The sequence below is a fragment of the Macrotis lagotis genome, chromosome X (assembly GCF_037893015.1).
Source record: "Macrotis lagotis isolate mMagLag1 chromosome X, bilby.v1.9.chrom.fasta, whole genome shotgun sequence".
NCBI classification, from domain to species: domain Eukaryota; kingdom Metazoa; phylum Chordata; class Mammalia; order Peramelemorphia; family Peramelidae; genus Macrotis; species Macrotis lagotis.
The window spans coordinates 82,214,765-82,236,538 of record NC_133666.1 but is presented as its reverse complement, the minus strand read 5'-3'; the positions used below and the strand labels follow the sequence as shown (position 1 = coordinate 82,236,538).

At 36.0% G+C, this 21,774-nt stretch overlaps 1 protein-coding gene across 1 annotated transcript in view; it reads left to right on the top strand.

Moving 5' to 3' along the window:
• Positions 1-1,293: 1,293 nt before the first annotated feature.
• The window catches only part of MECP2 (methyl-CpG binding protein 2), a 74,882-nt gene continuing 54,401 nt past the window's right edge, over positions 1,294-21,774 (top strand). The window contains exon 1 of the mRNA XM_074202907.1: positions 1,294-3,090. Within this exon, the coding sequence (XP_074059008.1) occupies positions 3,065-3,090 (26 nt within the window). The 5' untranslated portion in view covers positions 1,294-3,064. The remainder of the gene's footprint in view (positions 3,091-21,774) is intronic.

Below are 21,774 nucleotides of genomic sequence, written 5' to 3'. Positions count from 1 at the left end.
TAGGCAGAGGGTATAAGATGAGTCAATTATGTTGTGATGATTTCCAAAAAATAGAATGTAGAGGTGAGAAAGAAGAATAACCTGGGAGAAGATAGAAGGAAAAGGTAGAATGAGGGAAATCTTCTCACATAAAAGAGGCACACAAGGAAGAGATTTTATAGTGGAGAAGGAAAAGTGGGATAGGAAATTCTTGAACCTCATTCTCATTGAAATTGGTTCAAAAAGGAAAGAATACATATACATACTCAGTTGGGTTTATTCAATAGGGAGATAGAGGAAGGAGATAAAAGATTGGGGCAGGGGAATAATAAGAGGGAAGGGTGGTTTGGGGGAGGCAGTGGTTGGAAGGAGAATAGTGGTTTGAGGAGGGTAAGAATAAGAGAGAGAGAAGAGACAAGGAAAGAGAGAGAAGGATAACAAAGGAAAATGGGTTTGAAGGGAAATACAAAGTTAGTGATCATAATTGTGAATGTGAATGTGATGAACTAACTCATAGAACGGAAGAGGATAGCAAAAAAGATTGAAAACAGAATCAACAACATGTTCTGTACAAGAGACACCCTAGAGACAGAAAGACACATGAAGTTGAAACGACAGACTGGAGCATCTATTATGCTTCAGCTAAAGTGAAGGCGAGGTAGGGGAAAGGGCATCAATCATGAACTCAAAGCAAAATTAGATCAAATTGAAAAAGATAATTAAAGAAACTATGTTATGAAAGAGACAACAAACATAGATAATGAAGTAATATCCAAAAATTTTACTGTAAGTTTCTCTGATAAAGACCTTATTTCTCAAAATATATATCAAACTGAGTCAAATTTTTAAAAATAAGAGCTATTCCCTAATTGATGAATGGTCAAAAGATATGAACAGGCAGTTTTCAGAAGAAATCACAGTTATGATATAGTCATATAAGGAAAAAGCTCTAAATCATTATTGATTAGAGAAAGGCAAATTAAAACAACTCTGAGATATCATCTCACACTTTTCAGAAATGACAAATGCTGGAGAGGATGAGGGAAAATTAGGTACATTAATGTACTATTGGTGGAGTAGTGAACTGATCCAACAATTCTGAAGAACAATCTGGAACCAGGCCCAAAGGGTAATCAAACTGTGCAAACCCTTTTATCCAGCAATACTACTACTAGGTCTGAACCCAAAAGAGATCAAAGAAAAAGAATAAATGCAAAAATATTTGTAGCAGCTCTTTTTGAGATGGCAAAGAATTGGAAATTATGAGGATGCTCATCAATTGGGAAATGAATAATAGGTGGTCCTCCTCTTTGCAGGTTTGTCTAATTATTGAATGATACTGTGGTGTGGGGTTGCCAGGAACATCCCATTTCCGTAATGATCTTTGGGCAGCTGCACCCTTTCGTAATAAGATATTTCTTAAAGGATAGCCTTGTGAACTTAAACTGCTCACACAAAGCATTTAACTTGGCTATAATCACATACTTTATCTTTGTAGTTGTTTGCCATTAAAGTATATATTTATTTGTATGTATATCACTACCTAGTTGAGTGCCTAGGATAATTCAGGGTTCAGTTGCATTGTTTGATTTGAGTGCTAGAAGTCTTCAGTAGGTCTGCCTACAAATCACTTTTTGATTGGTTCAGTTGTTTGGAGTTTTTTTGTTTATTTGTTTTTTACTTAAATCTGGATTAGATCAAAGCCTTTTGGAGCTGGAAAGTACCTTCCTTAGAAAACATCTAGTCTGTAACTGCAGCTTTACATGGGAAGAAAGACCCAGAGAATTTAACTAATTTGCCAGAGGTCACCTAATTAATATTTGCTTATCCGTCAGTTTCATTTTTGTTTATATAATTAACTTTACTGCCCAGATCTCAAAGCATTCTCTAATCTTGAATTCAAGAGAAAGAAGCATTCTTTTCTTTCCCACTGTTCTGGGGAAGTGATGGCTTAGATGATGTAGTCCTTTGCTGAGCTAATGTGCATATAATTGTTCCCATGAACAGTTTCCAAAGCACATTCTGGTCCTCTTTCATGTAAAGATAAAGGTGCAGTACTTGGGTAACAGGGACCCAAGAGATTAGCTGTTTTCTTGGCAGTTTGGGTCATAATAAGAAAATGAGGACGGATATCTTAGTAATATCTAAAAATACAGTCATCCAAGCAGCCCTAGACCTCTCTTTTGGTAGCTGAGCATTTTATTCAAAACCGAAAGGGAAAAGTAATAATTAACTTGGAATCTTTTCGTTATTGCAATATAATAGTTTTTAAAGAGGTTTCAATGTTGTCCTGGTAGTAAAAGATTAAAATATTTTCAGTGATGACTCTTAATTGCCTAGGTCACCACGTTTTCATGATTGCTGGTGATTATTTTGAGTTCAGTCTTTCTTAGAATTGTAAAGCCCATTCCCTTCAAACAATTCTATAGTAGTTTCTTGTTTAAATGTATTGAGTTGTTCAGTCTTGTACTGTTTGGAAAATATGGCCTGCTTTGTTTTTGGATTTAAAATGTTCCTTGTGGAATGATCCCTTGATATAGTATGTTGTCTATATATATACATACATATATATGTTATATATATATTTATGTATATTCACTCTTTGAGTGTTTCTGTTTGGTTCATGCCTAGAGATATAGGGGCATGCTAAAGATTGCTGCTAATGAATGACCTGTTCTATAGTGTCAGGGCTTTGCCACAGGTAATAAAATGTATGCTGTTCTCTCTCTCTCTCTCTCTCTCTCTCTCTCTCTCTCTCTCTCTCTCTCTCGCTCTCTCTCTTTAACAAGAATGGATATTCTTTTCATTGTAGCAGTATACATATACTCACACTTGTGGTTTGTATTTAGCTTCCTGTTAGGAAGTCACCTTTCCTGGTGTACATAGGATTTTTCTACATTTTTATCTTCTAAATATTCTAACTAGCCCTGGGGAAGAAGATCTTGAAGCACATGGGGGCTTTCAACTTACCATTTTCTTTGTTTTAGGCTCCATAAAAACACAGAATCACCAGTTCCTGCTTTGATGTGACATGTGACTCCCCAGAACACATCTTGCTTCTGTAGACCAGCTCCAGCAGGATTCCATGGTAGCTGGGATGTTAGGGCTCAGGTAAGTAACCTTCTTTTTTTTTTTTTTAGTATATGTCATGGTTTGGCCAACTGTTTAAAAAAAAATGTTGTGCTACACTTGGACAGTATAAAAATACCCCAAAGACTAAAGATATAATAACTGTGCCAAACTGCGCCATATAATAAAAAAAATTTACTTCCCTGAGCCCTGAAAGGTCAGTTTTTGTACGGTTACTACCTCATAGTATGTGTTAAGGAGTAAGATTAGAGCAAAAACTGGTGATCTGTAATTTGAGTTCACCTTTCAGCAAGTCAGTTAAGCTTAAAATCACCGATTGCTGACCACCTGCTACAATAGTTTGACATGTGTGATAATTTTTTTAAAAGATCTGTGATTTTTAATTCATAGCTGCATAGTTCATTTTTGGGAATAGTAATTATTAGTAGTATAGCTCTGAGAATGTTACTTTCTCTAGGTTCTCACCAAACAGCAGAGGACCTAGCTGTGGGGGGATGCTTACCCCATAACTGCTTAGGTGGCCTTGCTGAGGTGAGAAGCACACAGAGATGAGTACACTGAGTAAAGTCAGGGAAATAACGTAGAATGCCTTTTGAAAAGTTTAAGTAGTAGTTAAACTGGAATTTGGTGCCTTTGGCATCGTTATGAGGATTATGTTTTGGGGGGGGTAAAATGCTTTCTTAATGATTTCTCTATTGTGTTATGCACAGCATCTCCATTTTTTAAAAAAAAAATTAGCTATCATGCCACTTTTTATAATTTAACAAAATATGTAGTAATTGCCATAAGTTTCTTGGGAATCTGTACACTTGGAGCTCACACACCCGGTATGTTGAGGCACAGATGATTTGACAGCTTCTTTTCCTCTCTTCATGGTAAGTCTCCCCTGATGTTGCCAGTTCATTGAAGAGATCTTAACACTGACTTAGGACCAGGCGACACTTTAAGCCCTTCATTCAATCTCAAAGGTGTGTTGTTAGGATTGAATGAAAGAATTGTCCTAAAGCATTTAATTTAGCACCATGCCTGCCACATAGTGATTTATAAATGTTAACTATTATTATTTTGTGTTGTACCATCTTCTCCCAAAGCCCCACTATACAAGTGTTGTGTTAGAGGGCAAAATTGATGCAAAGAAATATCTTTTTTTCCTATGTAGAAAGAACCATGTATAAGAAAATGGGTAGCATTTTCATCTTTCAAGACCCAAATTTGGCTCTGCTTATGAGTCTTATGATTGAAACAATAATTCACACCATCTATTGCCGTGGAATATGATCTGAGCTTTGTTCACTGGATTCTCTGTGATTCTCTTTCCCAACTGGGGTAATTTTGTGACTTCTGCTGTTTTATCTCAAACAAGATTTCCTTAGGTTTTAGGATTTTATTGTTCTACAGATTGTTGGGGTTTTTTAATTATTTTTAAACAGTAGGTAATGCTGGTATTTTCAGGGTTTCCTTCTAAGATTTTAGAAAACAATAGAAAAGTTTCCTATACTTGTATTGTGAATGGGAATACTTGTATTATTAAAATGTTAAATTGTTAATGAGAGAATACTCTCAGGGTAGAAAAATCTGTCTTTAGTAATAAACATATAATGTTTTTTAAAATTGTAAACTGCTTTTAGCAATAATTTACAGAAATTAGAAATAATTTAGGAAAACTTAAATTATCTTACCCTTATTCTAGTAATAACTGAAATGGTATTTTCAAATCCTTCTTTTGGAGGATAATGGGAGTTTGTACTAACCACTTGTAAACCACAAAAAGGGAACATGTTACACGTATAAATTTTTTAAATCTCCAAACTCTTTAAAATATGAACATTTATTTTTGTAGTTATTTGCAGCTGGAAAATGGGTTAAGTTTATTATACTATCCATTTTTAAAATGTCCTAGGGTTTATTATACTATCTGTTTTTTAAATGGTCCTAGAAGCCACTAGAGTTTGAAAACTGGAATTTAGTTAGATAAATTAAGACTTTCTTTAGTTTTACTGCTTCTCAACAAATTCAGAGTTGAGGGTATAAGCATAGTTCCAGATGCTTTTTTATAGTTAAGTCTTCTAACATTATTGTCAGTTGTCAACTGCTTTTTGAATGTTTGCCCATGTGTCTAAAGTGTTAGTGAGTTTAAAATTATTCCTTAAAGTGTTTTTATTCTGATTTACTTTAAACTTTAAAAAAGTTTTCTCATTTTACAATTGCTTTTTTAATGTTTATAACCTTTAAGGGATTTTTTTTCCAATCTTGACAGCAGAAAGGTTGATAGTGCTATGGTGATATTTCTGCTAACAGACGACTGTGGTGTATAAGTGACCCAGTAAAAATATTGGTTATATTGCATGAAGACCATATTAATTTTTGTGTCAGCTATGTAAGATTAGAATTTTTCTGTTTGACACAACTTGTATCTTTTGAAATGAGGCTAACACAAGCTGATGAGGAATCTTTTAGTTCTTTACCAATGACCTTTTCTCCATAAACTTTGCAAGTACAAACTGGTTTTTGTCAAAATAAAAACTTTGTTGTTCTTGAGGCATGGTTTTATGTTCAACATTCCCTTTAATGTTACAGATGAATAGTTTAGTATTGATAGATGGAGGATTTGTTTTTACAGTTTTTGAAGGTGTCTTAAATATGTGGTATGGGAACTGTGTCTCTTGAGTTTCGATTTGAAACACAAGATATACCAACCTTTTTTGTAAAATGAAGGCAGTTCTTTGGCAAATAAAATTTTTAGGGGATCAATCCAAATTCATGTATCAGCATCACAGAATTACCTATTGAAAACACTACCTGATGTATCACTCTGATTCTAATTTAACCAAAAAAACAAAATCTTCCTGGGAGGAGGGAAAATGAGTTCTCTTCTCTTCTTTTCTCTCCCCTCCCCACCCCCAGCCTTTGAATTGCAGAAAATTCTGCAGTGTAGGATAATCCCTTAGATTTATGACTGCAATAGCATTCACCTGATGGGTAGAGCCACTGCTGTTTCTCCAGCATAAACAAATCCTTTTTTTTTTTTCAGCAACTTACACTCGAAAAACCTTCTTGACATCTAGAGTGCTCTATGCACCATTTTTTCTTATGTTCCAAACCTCTTCCACCTTCTTTCCTAGTGCTTGCTAGAATCATGGGAAAATTTTTTGAGTTGATATAATAGTAATACCATCGTCATTTTCAGAGGATTCTGTTGACACTAATCTATGTGCAATAAATGAAATTTTTTTATTTGCAGGGTAAATTTAATATATGTCCAGGAATTATTTGAATTACAGAAAAATCAGACATAAAAATTAAAAGATATTTTGTTGAATTTATACACATTGGTCTCATTCAGAAGAGAATAATTGGATTTATGTGTTCACAAAATTTTTTCTCCCACAAAAAAAAAATTTTAGTAGAAAGTAGTTATTGTGGTAGACTTATAAACAGGGTAACCAAATAATTATCTTTGAATTTGAAAGTGAACCCCTGTAGGGTGCATGTTCCTTTCTAAGCTTATGCCCTAGCCATCTGATTATGCCACTTGGAGACCTTATTTCCTTTGCTCTGCTTGGTATTGTCATTGAAAGAACAGCTAGAACATTTTGGTTTAGAGGAACTGTACTTTGTTCTCTAAATGAAATTTAATTTTTGATGATTTTAAAACATCATTTTCATTTGGAGCTTCTTGTGCTGCCTAAGCTTTGACAGTTGTGTTGGTGAATTGTTTTTAAATAATTATCTCATATTTAGTTGCTAATTTCCAAATTTAAATAACTGCTTGTTTTTTAATATGTGTTTTCTAAACAATATAAGGAATTGGTTCATATCAAGGCCTGATGTCCTGTAGTATTTTTGCTGTTTGAGATTATAAAACCTGGCAAAAAAGTATAAATATCTGTGAGTGTGACAGTTTGCCTTGACTCTCAGTAACTGTGGAATAACAACAAACAGAAATGATTGTACTAAGCCTGAGATAACAGCTCTTGCAGTTCAATGTCATTCTGAGGTAGTCACTATAACAATTCCTTAGCAGTCTAGAAATGTTAGGAGGCCTTTTAAAGTTGTCTGTGTGACCCTATAAGGGAATGACTAAAGCATAGTGTTAAATCTCAGTCACCTAAATGAGTTCTCTCTCTTTCCACCAAAAGTGTGGTAAAGACTTTTGTTTACAATCTCATGCTATTGTCTCAGTATTTCAATTTCTACAGACAGCTTGCCTCTCAACCCATTTTAAGATGTATGTAATCCAGATCCAATTTTGCCATTCTTAATACTAGCTTTATGCTTCATTTCTTATGAAAATTATATTACTTTAGGATCTGTTATACACACAAAAAAAATCAACCATTTTAAATTAGGTTATACTCTGAAAAGCAACTTTGTGAAAATCCTTTTTTTTTTTTTTTGCACGCCATCCAAATCCTAATGCTTTGTCTTAAGTCAAAGGATGCTTTTTTTATAATGGCTGGCGCCACCAACTCCACCCAGAACCCGAAAATGCCACTCTAATCCTTTTGTCTCTTTCATTATCTCCAAAAGTAAAGGTTGTGCAAGGAGCACTTGGCTTATGATGTGTAGAGCACAATGTAGTGCCTTCTGCTATAGTTGTAGCAGTTTCTTCTTCCTTGTATAGGCCAGTGACATGCAATATAATACAGAAAAAAAGGTACAGGGAGGGTAGGTCTGGGCAGGTGTGGGTGGAGCCAGTTTATTTTGGGGGGCACTCCCTCATGGTTAAAGTCAAAAATAAGAGAACTCCTCTCTATTACAGTCTGAACAACCATCCCATAATGGAATGTCTGGTCAAGGATTCAAAACTCCTCCAGTGGCACTTAGTGAGGCCATGACTAGAGTGAGTTGCTTAATCTCTGATAACTCTACATGGTCACTGAACCTCCACCTGTCCCTCCGTGGTGTCCAGTCCAGCCACATTACTGCTGATCACTTCAGTGTCAGAATTGTTTGAATAAAAAGTGTCAAGTAACATTGCATAGTAGCACTTATGGCGTGATCTGTTGTATGTTTGCATAAAAACATTCTACCAACAAGTGTGCAATAGAGAATCTCTTTTTTCTTTGGCTTTTGTGGTTTCTTAGCCATCTCTAAGGCTTGGGGCAGAAACCACAGGACTTGAGTACTGAGAAGTAATTCAAATGGTGCAACAGTAAGCATAATGGAGGTTGAGTTAAGGGGGTCTCTCTTCTCATCTCTTTCTCTTCCCCTCCCACTCCCTCTCTCCTCCACTATCTTTCCTCTTTTCTCTATCTCCCCTTCCCTCTCCTCTAATAAAATATAAACTTTTTCTCATCTTCTCATCCTCAGCACTTGATACATATTTGGGGCATAATGAATACTCATTGACTTGATGTTCATACCTTGACTACTGACTCTTGGAGGGGTGTGTGTGTGTGTGTGTGTGTGTGTGTGTAGTCACATCAAGTTCTAGTTAAATCGGATCATGCCTTGGGACGTTATTTTCCTTTCTTTGACTGATTGATTTATACAAGTTTCAGCAATTTGAACCAAATTGTGTTTTCTTTTGCAGTTGTGCCTTGAGAGGAGAAATGCTATGTAAAAGCTCTGTGTGTTTGCAAAAATTAAATTGTTGATAAGAGATTTATTTGGAACACTTAAAGCTGTAATGCTATAAAACCTCAGGAGGTGTGTTTGACCTCTGACCTTCTGGATACTCTTTGCTATCTACTGGATTCATTTACCTCAACTCTTCTACTTTTTAGTCTCTGAAATGGGGGTCACTGAGGGAACAGAGAGAGAAATGCAAGAAGTCAGAATTTTAGTATGTCTTTATTTTTCAGCAACTCGGATTGTAGTGATTATGATAGCTTAATAATGAAGTAGTGAGCTCCATTGGACCGGAATGTTGAAGGTATATAACCTAAGAAGGTATTATTCTTTTGAATTTCTCCCCTGCTCTAAACAGATATAACAAATGGAGTTAACATAATACTAAATGAATTTTTATAGTTGATGTGATCAGTATTGTAAATACAATTATAACATGATTGAAAATTAAAACATCTGATTTCTGTCTTCTCTACATCATGATATTGAGAAGAGCTGATTTTTCATTAAGAAAGATCTTAAGATAGAATTTGACAACGTTCCTTCAAACTTGGCATCTAAACCCCAAATATTTGAACCAGATGGATTTTTTCACCATTTAGGTACAAAAAAGAACAAAAGGAGGTGGAAAGAAGGAAGCATGTTACCACAGGATATTTATTTCCAATTTCAGATAGAATCACAAATTAGTGCCACACAGGGCAGTTATTGAATGCCTGTTATATACAGGGAAGAACAAAGATTAAAAAAAAACAACATAGCCCTCCCTTGAAGGAGCTTATTTATATACAGCAGATACATAATTGGTTTACAAAGTAAGGGGCAAAGGAAAGAACTAAACAATTTCTTTTAGAAAAATTTGAAAAAGAAGGAAACCCATTCAGCTAGGAGACATTAGGGAAGGTTTCCTGAAGTGGCCTCCAAGCTGAGCCCTGAATGAAGAGTTTTTCAACAGTTAGAGATAAGGAAGGGAACACATCCCAGGTTTATGGGAATGCATGCAATATGAGATGTGGGAACAGCTAAGTTGTCCCCTTTGACTGGAACATAATATACAGAAAGTAGAATAATATGAAATGAGACTGGAAAGATGTAGTGAGGATGGAGAGGAAGTAGGGTATAGTAGAAAGAGCGAGAGACTTGAATTTAAAAGAATTTGGTTCTAGGCCTAGGCAATTCATTTCCCCTTTGTAGGCTTTCATTTGTCTCACTTGTTAAAGGAAGGAGTCAGACTAGCTAATTTTGGGCCCATCCAGCTCTGACATTGAGGATCAGAGAGGAGGCAAAGAGGAGCTGAGCTATATGCTGGCCAGCCCCATTCTGCCCCCAAATCAGTTCCTTTTCCCTACCCTTTTCTCATGTGTGGGTAGGGAGCTGAACCTGAGTTGGAACAGCTATGGCGGTAACTAAAAAGCCCAGAGCTCTCGAGGGAGTCCCAAGTGCCACCAACACTGAATGGTATTTGTTGTCTGCTCTCACTATGACAGTAAACGACACTTAGGTAGTTTCAAGAAAGATTACACTGAAACCAGGGACTGTGATGAAATCATTGACTCTCAATTGGCTTCTCGTTGCTACTAAGCCATCCTTCTGCACCTTCCTGATCAATTCAGTTTCCCATTCTCCATAGCAGCCCTTCCAAGCCTCATCCTTCCTCAAGCCTCCGATGACACCCCCCCCCCCCCACCTCTCAGCTGATAATCTTTTCTCATATTTTACAGAAAATAATTTTCTTCATCCTCATTCTCCTTGGACCTTTTTGCCTTTGACTCTGTTGATCCCTTTCCTCCTTGATACTGTCTTCTCTTTAGATTTTCAGGTTGCTATTTTCTCCTACCTGATTCACTACTTTTCTGTCTCTTTTGCTGGATCCTCTTACAGACCACTCCCTGTAATTCTAGATGTCTTTCAGTGTTCTGAACTGGGTCCTCTTCTCTTCATTTCATCTTTCACCTGCCACATTTCTCTTTCTTATACTTGGTGATCTTATTAGCTGCCATGGATTTAATGACCATTATGCTAATAATTCTCTCTCTCTTTTTTTAATTTTATTTAAGGCAATGGGGTTAAGTGACTTGCCCAAGGTCACACAGCTAGGTAATTATTAAGTGTCTGAGGCCAGATTTGAACTCAGGTACTCCTGACTCCAGGGACCATGCTCTATCCACTGTGCCACATAGCTGCCCCATGCTAATAATTTTCAAATCTACCTTTCCTGCCCTAACCTCTCTACAATGGTCTCCAGTACTGCCTTTCACATATCTCTAATTGCATATCCAGTAGACATCTTAAACTGAATATGTCCAATACAGAATTTATCTTTTCCTCTGAATTCTTCCATACCACCACCACTTCCTTATTACTATCCTGACATGTATTCACTTTTCAGTCCCTGCTTGGCCTCCTTGCTGTTTTTTACAGATTAATTATTAGTTATTTCTGCCTGTGGTAAGCAGAGGGACTCAGATAAATCTGATTTTGCAAGTTTCTTACAAATCCATTTTTTTATCATTATTACAGGCCTTTTCATGATTAATTACTAAAGTCAATGAAACTAACTCTAAGGTTGAGGAGTAATTGTTCCCTGTTTCTCTGTCTATACCCATAGTGAAAGATTTAAAATAGGGAAATGACTATTAGAGATATCAGAGATCATCCATATATGATTTAGTCATGTCTCTGAGAATATAATGAGTAGATGATCATCTGTGTCATTGACCTTGCAGTTGTCCTTTTCTAGGAAACTTCAACAGAAAAAAAACAGTTTTATCTATTGGTTTTGAATTTTTCCCTCTTCCTACTTTGAGAAGTCTTTTAAAGAAGGTGAAATATTTGGGTGAGAGACATTATGGAGGCTTTTAACCTTGCTTTGCCTGATATCTGTTCTGTAACTAAAGAGTTTCACTTTCTGAAAGTATCAACAGGAAGCTTTCACCAATTTTCCATTTAATTTCTTCTACACACTAAATATCTAAGAAGTAGAGAAAAGCAGCACATGAATCTTGAGAGGGGGGAAAAACTAAATTTAGGAAGAATCCCATATAAGTAATGAGTAGCTCTTGTCAAAGTTTTTCCAGTTGCTACATTGCATATTGAGGGATTGGTTAGGGAGAATCATGTGCTGAAAGAAATCAAACTTATTTCCATCAGTTGACAGGTAGTTAATTTACAGTAGACTCTTATTTCATGAGAAGCCTTGACAGATGTGGGGTTATTGTCATGTCAGAAAGTCCTGAGTTCTAGTCCTTCCTCTGACAGACTAGTAAGTGCCCTTGGACAAATCACTTAACATTCAGGTGCCCCTGTAATTCTAGAAAATTCTTTAAGTTACAGAGTAATATCACATAAAATTGTTGTGAAAATCAGATGGAATAACATATTTGTAACCCTTTGTAAACCATAAAGTTCTACTCAGTGTTAGTGATCACTATTATTCCTGTCTGTATCAGTAGAGGGAGTTTTCCACATCTGTTCTCTATGCTCCCAATAAAATCACGAGTCTGCATACTCCTCTCTCTCCCCTCCAATGAGTTTTAGACTTCACTTCCCAAAAGCCTTGGCTTTTACATAGGCCAGGTTTAAGGAAGTTGTCAGTACTAACAACAGAGTCACAGACTCCAGGCCCTGCCATGAGTATGTGACAGAGGCTTAGAGAGGTACAAAGGGGCTTAGCTTAGTGGCTTTTTTCTTATTCTGACTTGTTTCCAGTGCATGATCTAGAAACTCATTATTGAAATTAAAGATTTTATTTATTTTGAGTTTTACAGTTTTTCCCACAATCTTACTTCCCTCCCACCACCACCACCCCTAGAAAGCAATTTGCCAGTCTTTACATTGTAGAAACTCATTATTGAGGCCTTTCAGCTTTGTTGGACCTTTTTTTAGGGAGATTGGATAAGGATGACTGGCTTGCATATCCAGGCATATCAGATTTTCAAGTTGATAACTAATGTGTTGCTTAATTCCTTGGATGTGGGATTCTTTTAGGAGAGAGCTCTAGATCTGGAAAAAATGAACTGTATTTCTTCTCCCCTTTATACTGTTGTCTTTTATTTAAACAATAGGGCATGGTAATTCTTAGACCTAGATAATTGTGTGATTACTACTTAATGTGGTTTTTACTTGATATTTTACAAGAAAATTGACATGTGGAAGCTACAGGAGATGATAGTGGAACTGGACCAAATGAATATTGAATAGTAGTGTCTTCCTTCTGTATTCGTGATAATGTACACCCTTGAATATCACTGGCATCATAGAGAAAAAGTCCTACAACTTCTGATAATGCTCCTTCTGTTTTCTCCTAACTGTGACTCTGGCCTACGTTGGTCTTCATTTTGCTGGGATTGAATGGAGATTTTTTGTTGTTGTTGCTTTTTAGGTTTTTGCAAGGCAAGTGGGGTTAAGTGGCTTGCCCAAGGCCACACAGTTAGGTAATTATTAAGTGTCTGAGACTGGATGTGAACCTAGGTACTCCTGATCCAGGACTGGTGCTTTATCCACTGTGCCACCTAGCCACCCCTTTAATAGAGATTTAATAGAACTGCTCTCCTAAGAAGTTATCTTAATAACATTGCTCTTTTTAGAAGTCGATGTATTTCTGACTGGCCCAAAGTTTTGTTAATGAAAAAAATTGATCTTTATTAGGAACTTAACTTTCTGAGAAAATAGTGAGTTAAATAAAAACTTTTAAAATGAGATTATTTGTTCTTAAGTTTACAGTTAAGAAAATTTTATGAGTAATTTATGATTCTTTTGAAGATTAAATCTAGAAAATGATAGGCTTTGCAACACAATTTCTCAACTTTTATTTCCTCCCTGAGTGTGTTTTGGTGTGTATTAAACTGTGTTTTGCTAGATCTTGGCACAATTTTGTTTGGGGTTCACTTCATGCTGTTAAAGTGTAGTGTATTTTGTTTGCTTCTGCAAGCTTTCTAAGCAACTAGAGTTAGAAGGAAGAATTTCTTGGTAGAACCCCATAGAAACCTGAATAGTCCATTATTAATTAAATAAGAGGATATTAAGAGAGGAGTTTTCAGAAATCCCCAACGTTGTTTTTTCCAGCCAGTGAATGAGACTCCTTCAATAAGGCTGTTGTAATGAGTGCTTGCAGCAGGGGCCCTGGCTTTTGATTCACACTGCGCCTGAAAGGATCAGCTTTCTCATTAGAAAACTCTAGAGATGAGGGAGTGCCAGAGTTAGGCTAAAGTTAGTTTTATGTTTGGGGGTGAGATAGAGTGGATGGAGGAAAAGAAAGGGGTCAGTTAATAAGGGCAAAATATAAAAAGTGAAAGATGGCTAGCTCACATACTCAATCAAATGCTGTGTTCATTAGAATGGAAACATTATTAACCAAAACAAACTTAAGAAATGTGAAAAATGAGCTGTATTTCTTCTCCCCTTTGTATTATTATCTCTTATTTAAATGATAGAGCACAGTTCCATTAGGGATTGTAAAGTGCCGAGGCCTTTGACTTCTTGACTGCTGGTTTATTTTGTGGCTCTTTCTTTTTAAGACCCCAAACAGAGGCTCCTTAGTTACTTTCAGAAGCTTGATATGTTTAGTAGAACTGACTTTCTATTTCAGGGATAATCTTTTGAGTTTGCAAATACTTGTCTATTCTCTCTTAACCATCGAGCATCTAATTTAGCCTCCACTCTATGCCAGGCTCTGGGATCATAATGAGACAGACATTTTTCCAAAAATGATGCCAGCTATCCCTAATTTTGGATAATCCCTTCTCCAATCCCTTAGCTTTTTGGTATCAGTGAATGAAAATGCATTTGAGTGCTTAACTATGTGCAGAGTACACTGAGGATTCAAATAAAAAGACAAAGCAAACCCTGCTCTCAAGGAGTTCACACTCTAGCTACACCAAAGGTGTCCAAATGACTTGTGCTGAACAGATTAAAAATGTAATTGGAAAGCATTTATCAAAAGAAATAATTCTACAATTGATTATATTCATTTGTAGTTTTTTTAAGTCAAGATGAGATCCACAGGTAACTTTTTTCTATTTGAGTTTGATCCCACTGGAGGAGCCAACATACATCTTAAGAGGTTTCAGATACAGGTCAGATGGAAAAGTGTCATAGTCCTTAGGGCACAGTGGCAAAGCAGATGATAATTATTTTTTAATATTATTTTTACTGATAAAATCCAATCCAATTTGCATGTTGAACCAATTTGGCTTGAGTGGTGAAAATTTTCTTTTCCTGGTCTTCAGTAGCTCTGGCTGCTTCAGTATGCAAACTTGCAGCACCTGGAGAAGAGTAGCCATGTGATATTTCCATAGAAGTTGTCAAAATAACTTGTTCATAATAGAGTTCCAAACTTTACATGGGTTATCAGGGCCTTTCAGTGGGTTTGAAGTGGAGGGGGTAGAACTGTTCACATAATTTCAGGGGTAATTTTAAGACTTGAAGTTTGGGGTGACCTGGATACAATTGAACTAGGTTAAGAAATCTAAGTAACTTATTTCTGCTTTAGTATCTTTGGCAAGATAAGATTATCTCTTATTCTGTCTCTCTCTCTCTCTCTCTCTCTCTCTCTCTCTCTCTCAAGGCAATGGGTTAAGTGGCTTGCCCAAGGTTACACAGCTAGATTGGATTTGAACTCAAAGTACTCCTGACTCTAAGGCAGGTGCTCTATCCACTGCACCACCTAGCTGCCCCTAAAATTATCTTTTAGAAGGACACTTTTAACCTTTAAAACAGTGGTGCTTAATTTGTTGGCAGTTGCCAGAGAATGAGGTGTTTTCACATGTGTGAATTTTCCAGACAACTGAACCTTCCCATTTGGTACATTGGCTTTAGTTATCTGGAAGTTAGTTATTGGGAAGTGGTGTGGTGCAGTGGGGGGAAAAAAACACTAGATTTGGAGTCAAAGGACCTGAGTTCAAATTCTAGCCACTTTACCTCTCTGGCCCTCTTTAAAATGAAGAGATTTGGACTTAAATGATCACTAAGGCTCCCAGGCTAATGAACTTTGTGAGTTTTTGTATATGCTTTTTATAGTTTTTCTGGCTCCTCCTTCAGTATTGGGGGTTTTTTTTGTTTTTTTTGTTTTTTTGCTGTTGTTGAAATGCCTGTTTCTAGTTGCACCCTACCACTGGGCAAGGGTGGGGAGTATAGCACTGAGCCTGAAGTCAGAAAGTTCAAATCCATCTTCAGACACTTATTAGCTGTGGGACCCCTCTCTTAAGTTTCTTCCCTATCTGTAAAATGAGGATCATAGTAGTACCTCCCTGCAAGAATTGTTGTGAAGAGTAAATGAAAACATATTTGTAAAGCATTTAGAAAGTGCTGGAACGTGTTGTTGTTCAGTCATTTCTTGCATGTCCAAGTCTTCATGTCCCCATTTGGGGTGTTTTTGGTAGAGATATTGGCATGGTTTGTCATTTCCTCAGCTGGTTTTACAGATGAGGAAACTAAGGGTGGAATGACTTGTCCGGGGTCACCCAGCTAGGAAGTATTTGAGGCCTGACTGGAACTTACTGTCTTTTTTTAATTAATATTTTATTTGTTTTTCAAATTTATACAATAGTAGTTTCTACCTATCAATTTTATAAGGTTTTGAATTTTACAATTTTTTCCCTTACCTCTCCCCTATAGAAGGCAGTCTGATAATCCTTACATTGTTTCCATACTCATTGATTGAAATTGAATGTGTTGAGAGAGAAATCATATCCTTGAGAAAATAAAATATTAGAGATAGCAAAATTATGTAGTACATAATACACCTTTTAAAAAAATGGGAAGACTGGTCTTTGTTTAAACTCCACAGTTCTTTTCTCTGGATACAGATGGTATTCTCCATCACAGGTGCTCTAAAATTGTCCTGATTATTGCATTGATGGAATGTGCAAGTCCATTAAGGTTGATCATAACCCCCATGTTGCTTTCAGAGTGTACAATGTTCTTGTGGTTCTGTTGAGAAGAGGAATCTTTCTGACTCTGGACCTGGCACTCTGTCCATTGTACCACCTCACTGCCCCACCTGGCACATAGTAGATGCTTAATAAAAACTTGCTGCCTTCTAGATTTTCTTTCTAATCTGTGGAATGAGAGACCCCAAGTAATTTAATTTTATGTGAATTGTTACAGAGCTGACAGCCTCAGAAGGGCTGTCCTAGAAGTCAAGTTTGCTGTAAAACTTATTTCATGGACCTTGTGGCATAGATTCTGGCTGCTCAGTGGCCTTTTTTGCTTCCTTTTGAATTCTTCAATGGGTCCCAAGGAGATTAATTTGTCTGGTAAGTAGATGTGTTAGGGTTTAGAGATAGTTTTCTTATTCAGGTGCTGAAATATAGACATTCTATAGCTCTTACTGTCTATCTAAAAAGAAATACCATCTTGTTTGTGCCAAGAGTATATTGCCACATAAATAACCACATAAATTATGTCTGAACACCACTCTTTCACTTTGGTAATTGATCATAGCCCAACAGTTGGTGTTAGAATTAACAGAGGAGAACTTTCTACATTTCTCTGTGTGTTAAGTAGGATACATGTCATACTAACTCCATAAAAATAACATTTATTCTGTATTGTAAACACATTAAACAGGGATTTTTTCAAGTTGTTAATAAAGTTGTATGTTCCTTGCCAACAATAGCCTTTCTAATTTGCTTTTGGATAATGAACACAATAGTCTTTTGGTGCCCATAAATTAAAAACATAGAACCTTACTTCAGCCTCCACTTGCTATTATGTGATATACAATGATCTGTACTGTTAAATCTGTTGACAGTTAGTGAATGAGGTATTTTCTGTTCAGTGGAGGGAACAGAAGATTGTTCCCATTTTAAAATCACATTTTTAATAACCTGAACAGAAACACAGATTTTCTTATTCAGAGGTTGTAATTAAAATTCATGTTTAAAATGGTTTTGGCATTTTTAAGCTAATGATTTCCAACCTTTATGTATTATCACCCTCTACTTTTCATAAGATAAATTATATAAATAATTTTAGATTCTATACAAGTAAAATTAAATATTTATCCTAATTGTTATAACACTGAATTCTTGAACATACATATTTTTATTAAGAATGTGAAGTTACTTGGCAGTCCTTTATATTCTGCACATGTGTAAATTGTAAAAGTAATATTTTTGTAATATTTGGATTTTATTAGGGAAAATGTCATTAAACTTGATGTCATTGATGTTATTGCTTCTTGTAAGTCTTTTTCAACCATTAAGCTAGATGATATTTTATCTTTAAAATATCTACAGCAGAAAACCTTGTTTGACACCCAAAAACCCCACAAAAAACCTTAATAAGATTTTCACAGTTATGCTTATTTCAGTGCAGTGACTTAGGGTGAGTATTCAATGTTCTTGTTCAGCTGGAATAAAATCAAGTAAAATGCAGCATGTCTCTGTGTGGCAAACGAATGGGCTCTTAGTTCATCTTTTAGAATATCAAAGTCTTTAAAATAAAATTAGAGTTGCTCCTGTAGGTTGCTGGTCAGCTGATTAAGCAGGGCTAGCTTTGCTTGAATTTCATCTGCAGAGCCAGTATTTTTAAAATTGGGAAGTGTTAAAAAATATTTTGAAAATGTATCCTTGAGTGCAGTTAGGTGGTTGTAGTTGATAGAGCACCAGCCCTGGAGTCAGGAGGACCTGAGTTCAAATGTGGGCCTCAGACACTTAATAATTACTTAGCTGTTTGACCTTGGGCAAGTCACTTAACCCTATTACCTTGCCAAAAAAAAAAAAGAGAAAATGTATCCTTGATATTTGTTCATGAATGTGGTCACTTTGTCTTTCCGAATCAGTTTGTAGTTCTTGCAATGCCTTATTTAGTAAACTTAGCTTTTCTTTTTTCTTTTTTTTAATTTTTTTGAGGTAATGGGATTAAGTGACTTGCCCAAGGTCACACAGCTAGGCAATTATTTCATGTCTGAGGTCGAATTTGAACTCAGGTCCTCCTGACTCCAGGACCGGTGTGTGCTCTGTCCACTTCGCCACCTAGCTGCCCCTGTGAACTTAATTTTTATTTTTCTTTTTTTTTTTAAGGTTTTTTTTTTTTTTGCAAGGCAAATGGGGTTAAGTGGCTTGCCCAAGGCCACACAGCTAGGTCTGAGACCGAATTTGAACCCAGGTACTCCTGACTCCAAGGTCGGTGCTTTATCCACTATGCCACCTAGCCACCCCTAAACTTAGTTTTTCAAAAATATCCACCAGATATTCAAGTCTCAAGAAGAAATTTTTATTATTTAATGATGTTGCCTCCTCTTTATTACCACTAAGGAAAATGGCACAAATACCCACAACAAGAGTGACCTACCACTCCAGTATTTCAATAGAAGTTGTTATTGTTGGTCCTTAGTTCTCAAAGACCATGACATCAGGGAGGTAATGCCAAAACATGCGCATGAATTGGATTTTAGTGAGGGGGGTACTATGCAAAGTCTCCAGCCTCTGGAGCCTTCTGGATCCAATGACTAGATATGAATCTGGAGATGGCCCTGGATGCAAAGCAATCATGTTAAGTGCAAACAATGGTTAAGTGACTTGCCCAGGGTCACGCAACCATTAAGTGTCAAGTGTCTGAGGTCAAATTTGAACTCAGGTCCTCCTAACTTCAGGGTCAATCTTCTATCTACTGTTCTGACATTGAATGAGTGCTGTCATTGAAGAGTCCAATATTAATTCTTCAACATTATATCATTTACATGAAAAGTCCTCAATTATATCGAAATTTTCTCTTAATATGGTATTTCCATGAGTTTGTACAGTAACAAATTTCCCAACAGCAGTTTCAACAACCTATCATATGTAAGTAATCAAACAAGCATCTTAAACTCCATCTGTTACTTCATCTGATTGCAGTACAAGATAGGAAGATTTTTGTTTCTCATTTACTTGATTGCAGAGGTCCTAAGCTGTGTGGATGCTTCTCTTTATTATGCTCCACCAGATCACCTGTAAATGAAACTATACTGAACTGCTTTGCACAGAATTTTCCAGGTACTATCAATTCATCCAGAGCACCAACATTTCTTTTGTGGAATAAGTTCCTTTGCACTGAGAATTTCTGTAAGCAATTTTTTATGTCAGTGGCCCTTGGGCCATATAAAGTCCTCGAAATCATTTGATCAGGAGCTGCGAAAACAACCACAAGCAGGACTCAAAATTCAATCAATCTAGGAGCTTTTTAGGGGGCAAATTAATTAAATGTTTGACCAGATATAGCAGCTGAATGATGTTATCAATATCCAAATGACCCTTGGCAGAAACAAAGGTTCCTCACCCCATATAAGCAGTCCTTTCTACAGCAGAGCCCTGATTTTTTTTTTAAAGTTTGTTTTGACTTATTAAAAGAATCATCATCATCATAATGATGGTTAACATTAATATAACGCTTTGGAGTTTTCAAAACACTTTAAAAATTTCCTCATTTGGTCCTCACAACAACCCTAGGAGATAGATACTATTATTAACCCTCCTTTTATAGATGAGGAAACTGAAGAAGATAAGAGAGTAAGTGATTTTGCCTATAGTCACCCAGCTAGTGAGTATCTGAGTCTGGATTTGAATTGATTGGGCTTTTGGTCTCTCGACTCAGGATTCTATCAGCTGAAACAGATAACTATGTCTGAAAGCACCTAATTTTCCCTGGAAAAATTGTCTTTGCAGCCCATCTTGTACTTCAGACTTTCAAGCTTGTAAGTAGTTCCACACTAGTCACAAAAGCAGTTATATAAAAGAAATGTAGTTCTCTTCCCTCTTCATCATTAATAGTACTTGTGAACCTCAGTGATAAATATCATAAATAGCATTTTCTGGATTTGAGCTTTTATTTCATATTTCTGTACTTCTACTCCTTAAACTTTTATCTTTGCTTATACTAGGTTTACCCATGTCAGTGAATTTTATCTTTAAATTAGTTGGGTGTTTCTCATGTAGGAATATTTCATTTTTTAATAAATTAGAAGTAAAAAATTTAGACATTTAAAGTTGAAAATCCCAGAATATTTTCTATAATTCGAGTAATTTCATTTTTTTAAAAGATGCAGGAATTATTATGTTGTAATTTAATGGATCATTGTTAAGAAATGTAACATTGGGGTGGCTAGGTGTCGAAGTGGGTAGAGCACCGGCCCTGGAGTCAGGAGGACCTGAGTTCAAATGTGGCCTCAGACATGTAATAATTGCCTAGCTGTGTGGCCTTGGGCAAGCCACTTAACCCCAATGCCTTGCAAAAAAAAAACTTTTTAAAAAAAATTTAAAAAAAAAGAAAGAAATGTAACATATTGTGGTACTTTTGTCTTCTATACCAAGAATTGTAAATTTTTGAGTTTGTATACTTTGTGTTCAAATAGAGCAGGGGATACACTGACTCGGCTTACCTATGCCATGATCTACTCAGATTCATTGTGATAGTGATAATTGATGTTAGCATGAAGGGTTGACATATAACAAACCACATTAAATAATTGCCACACAGCCCTAGAAATTTGTCTGTTAGTTTCATTTTTGTTGGCTTTGATTTGAACTTTGTTTTCATTAAAAAATGTAAATAAATTTATATGGGAGTTATGCTCACAAATATTTAATGATTTTTGGCCATTGCTTTGTGCTGGATATCTCAAATGAGGAGAGGAGTTGCCTACAGTTGGAAAAAATTGACCTTGTTGATTAACAGGCAAATAAAATTGAAGTCATTTGTAATTGAGTCAACTCTCAGATACTGTACCCCCACCCTCCGGTATGTGTCAGGGAAAATAGGTAGAATGAAACTAGTCTGTCTAATGGTTTTTGTCTTCTGTAATTTCTGCTTTTTTCCTCCTGGTACAGTTAGTCTTAGTTCTCACACGTGCCTCCATCATCATCCTCTTGGTTTATTTTGATATATGAACATCTCTCTTTATGCAAATTAAGTTGCATTTGTTTTTTTCCATACATCTTTGAGTCAGACTTTTGATAATATGAGTTCAGATGGTATTAAAGATTGGCAGACATGAAAAGATTTATATCGGACATAGTAGGATGTAGAAGTTTTATTCTTATGAAGTCTTTTCAAAAGATAAATGAAAATAAGTTACCTTAATTCTGTGCTGTATTAAATCCCTTAAAAGAGAACCCAAGGATCAGGTAAGTACTATTAACAGACAATCAT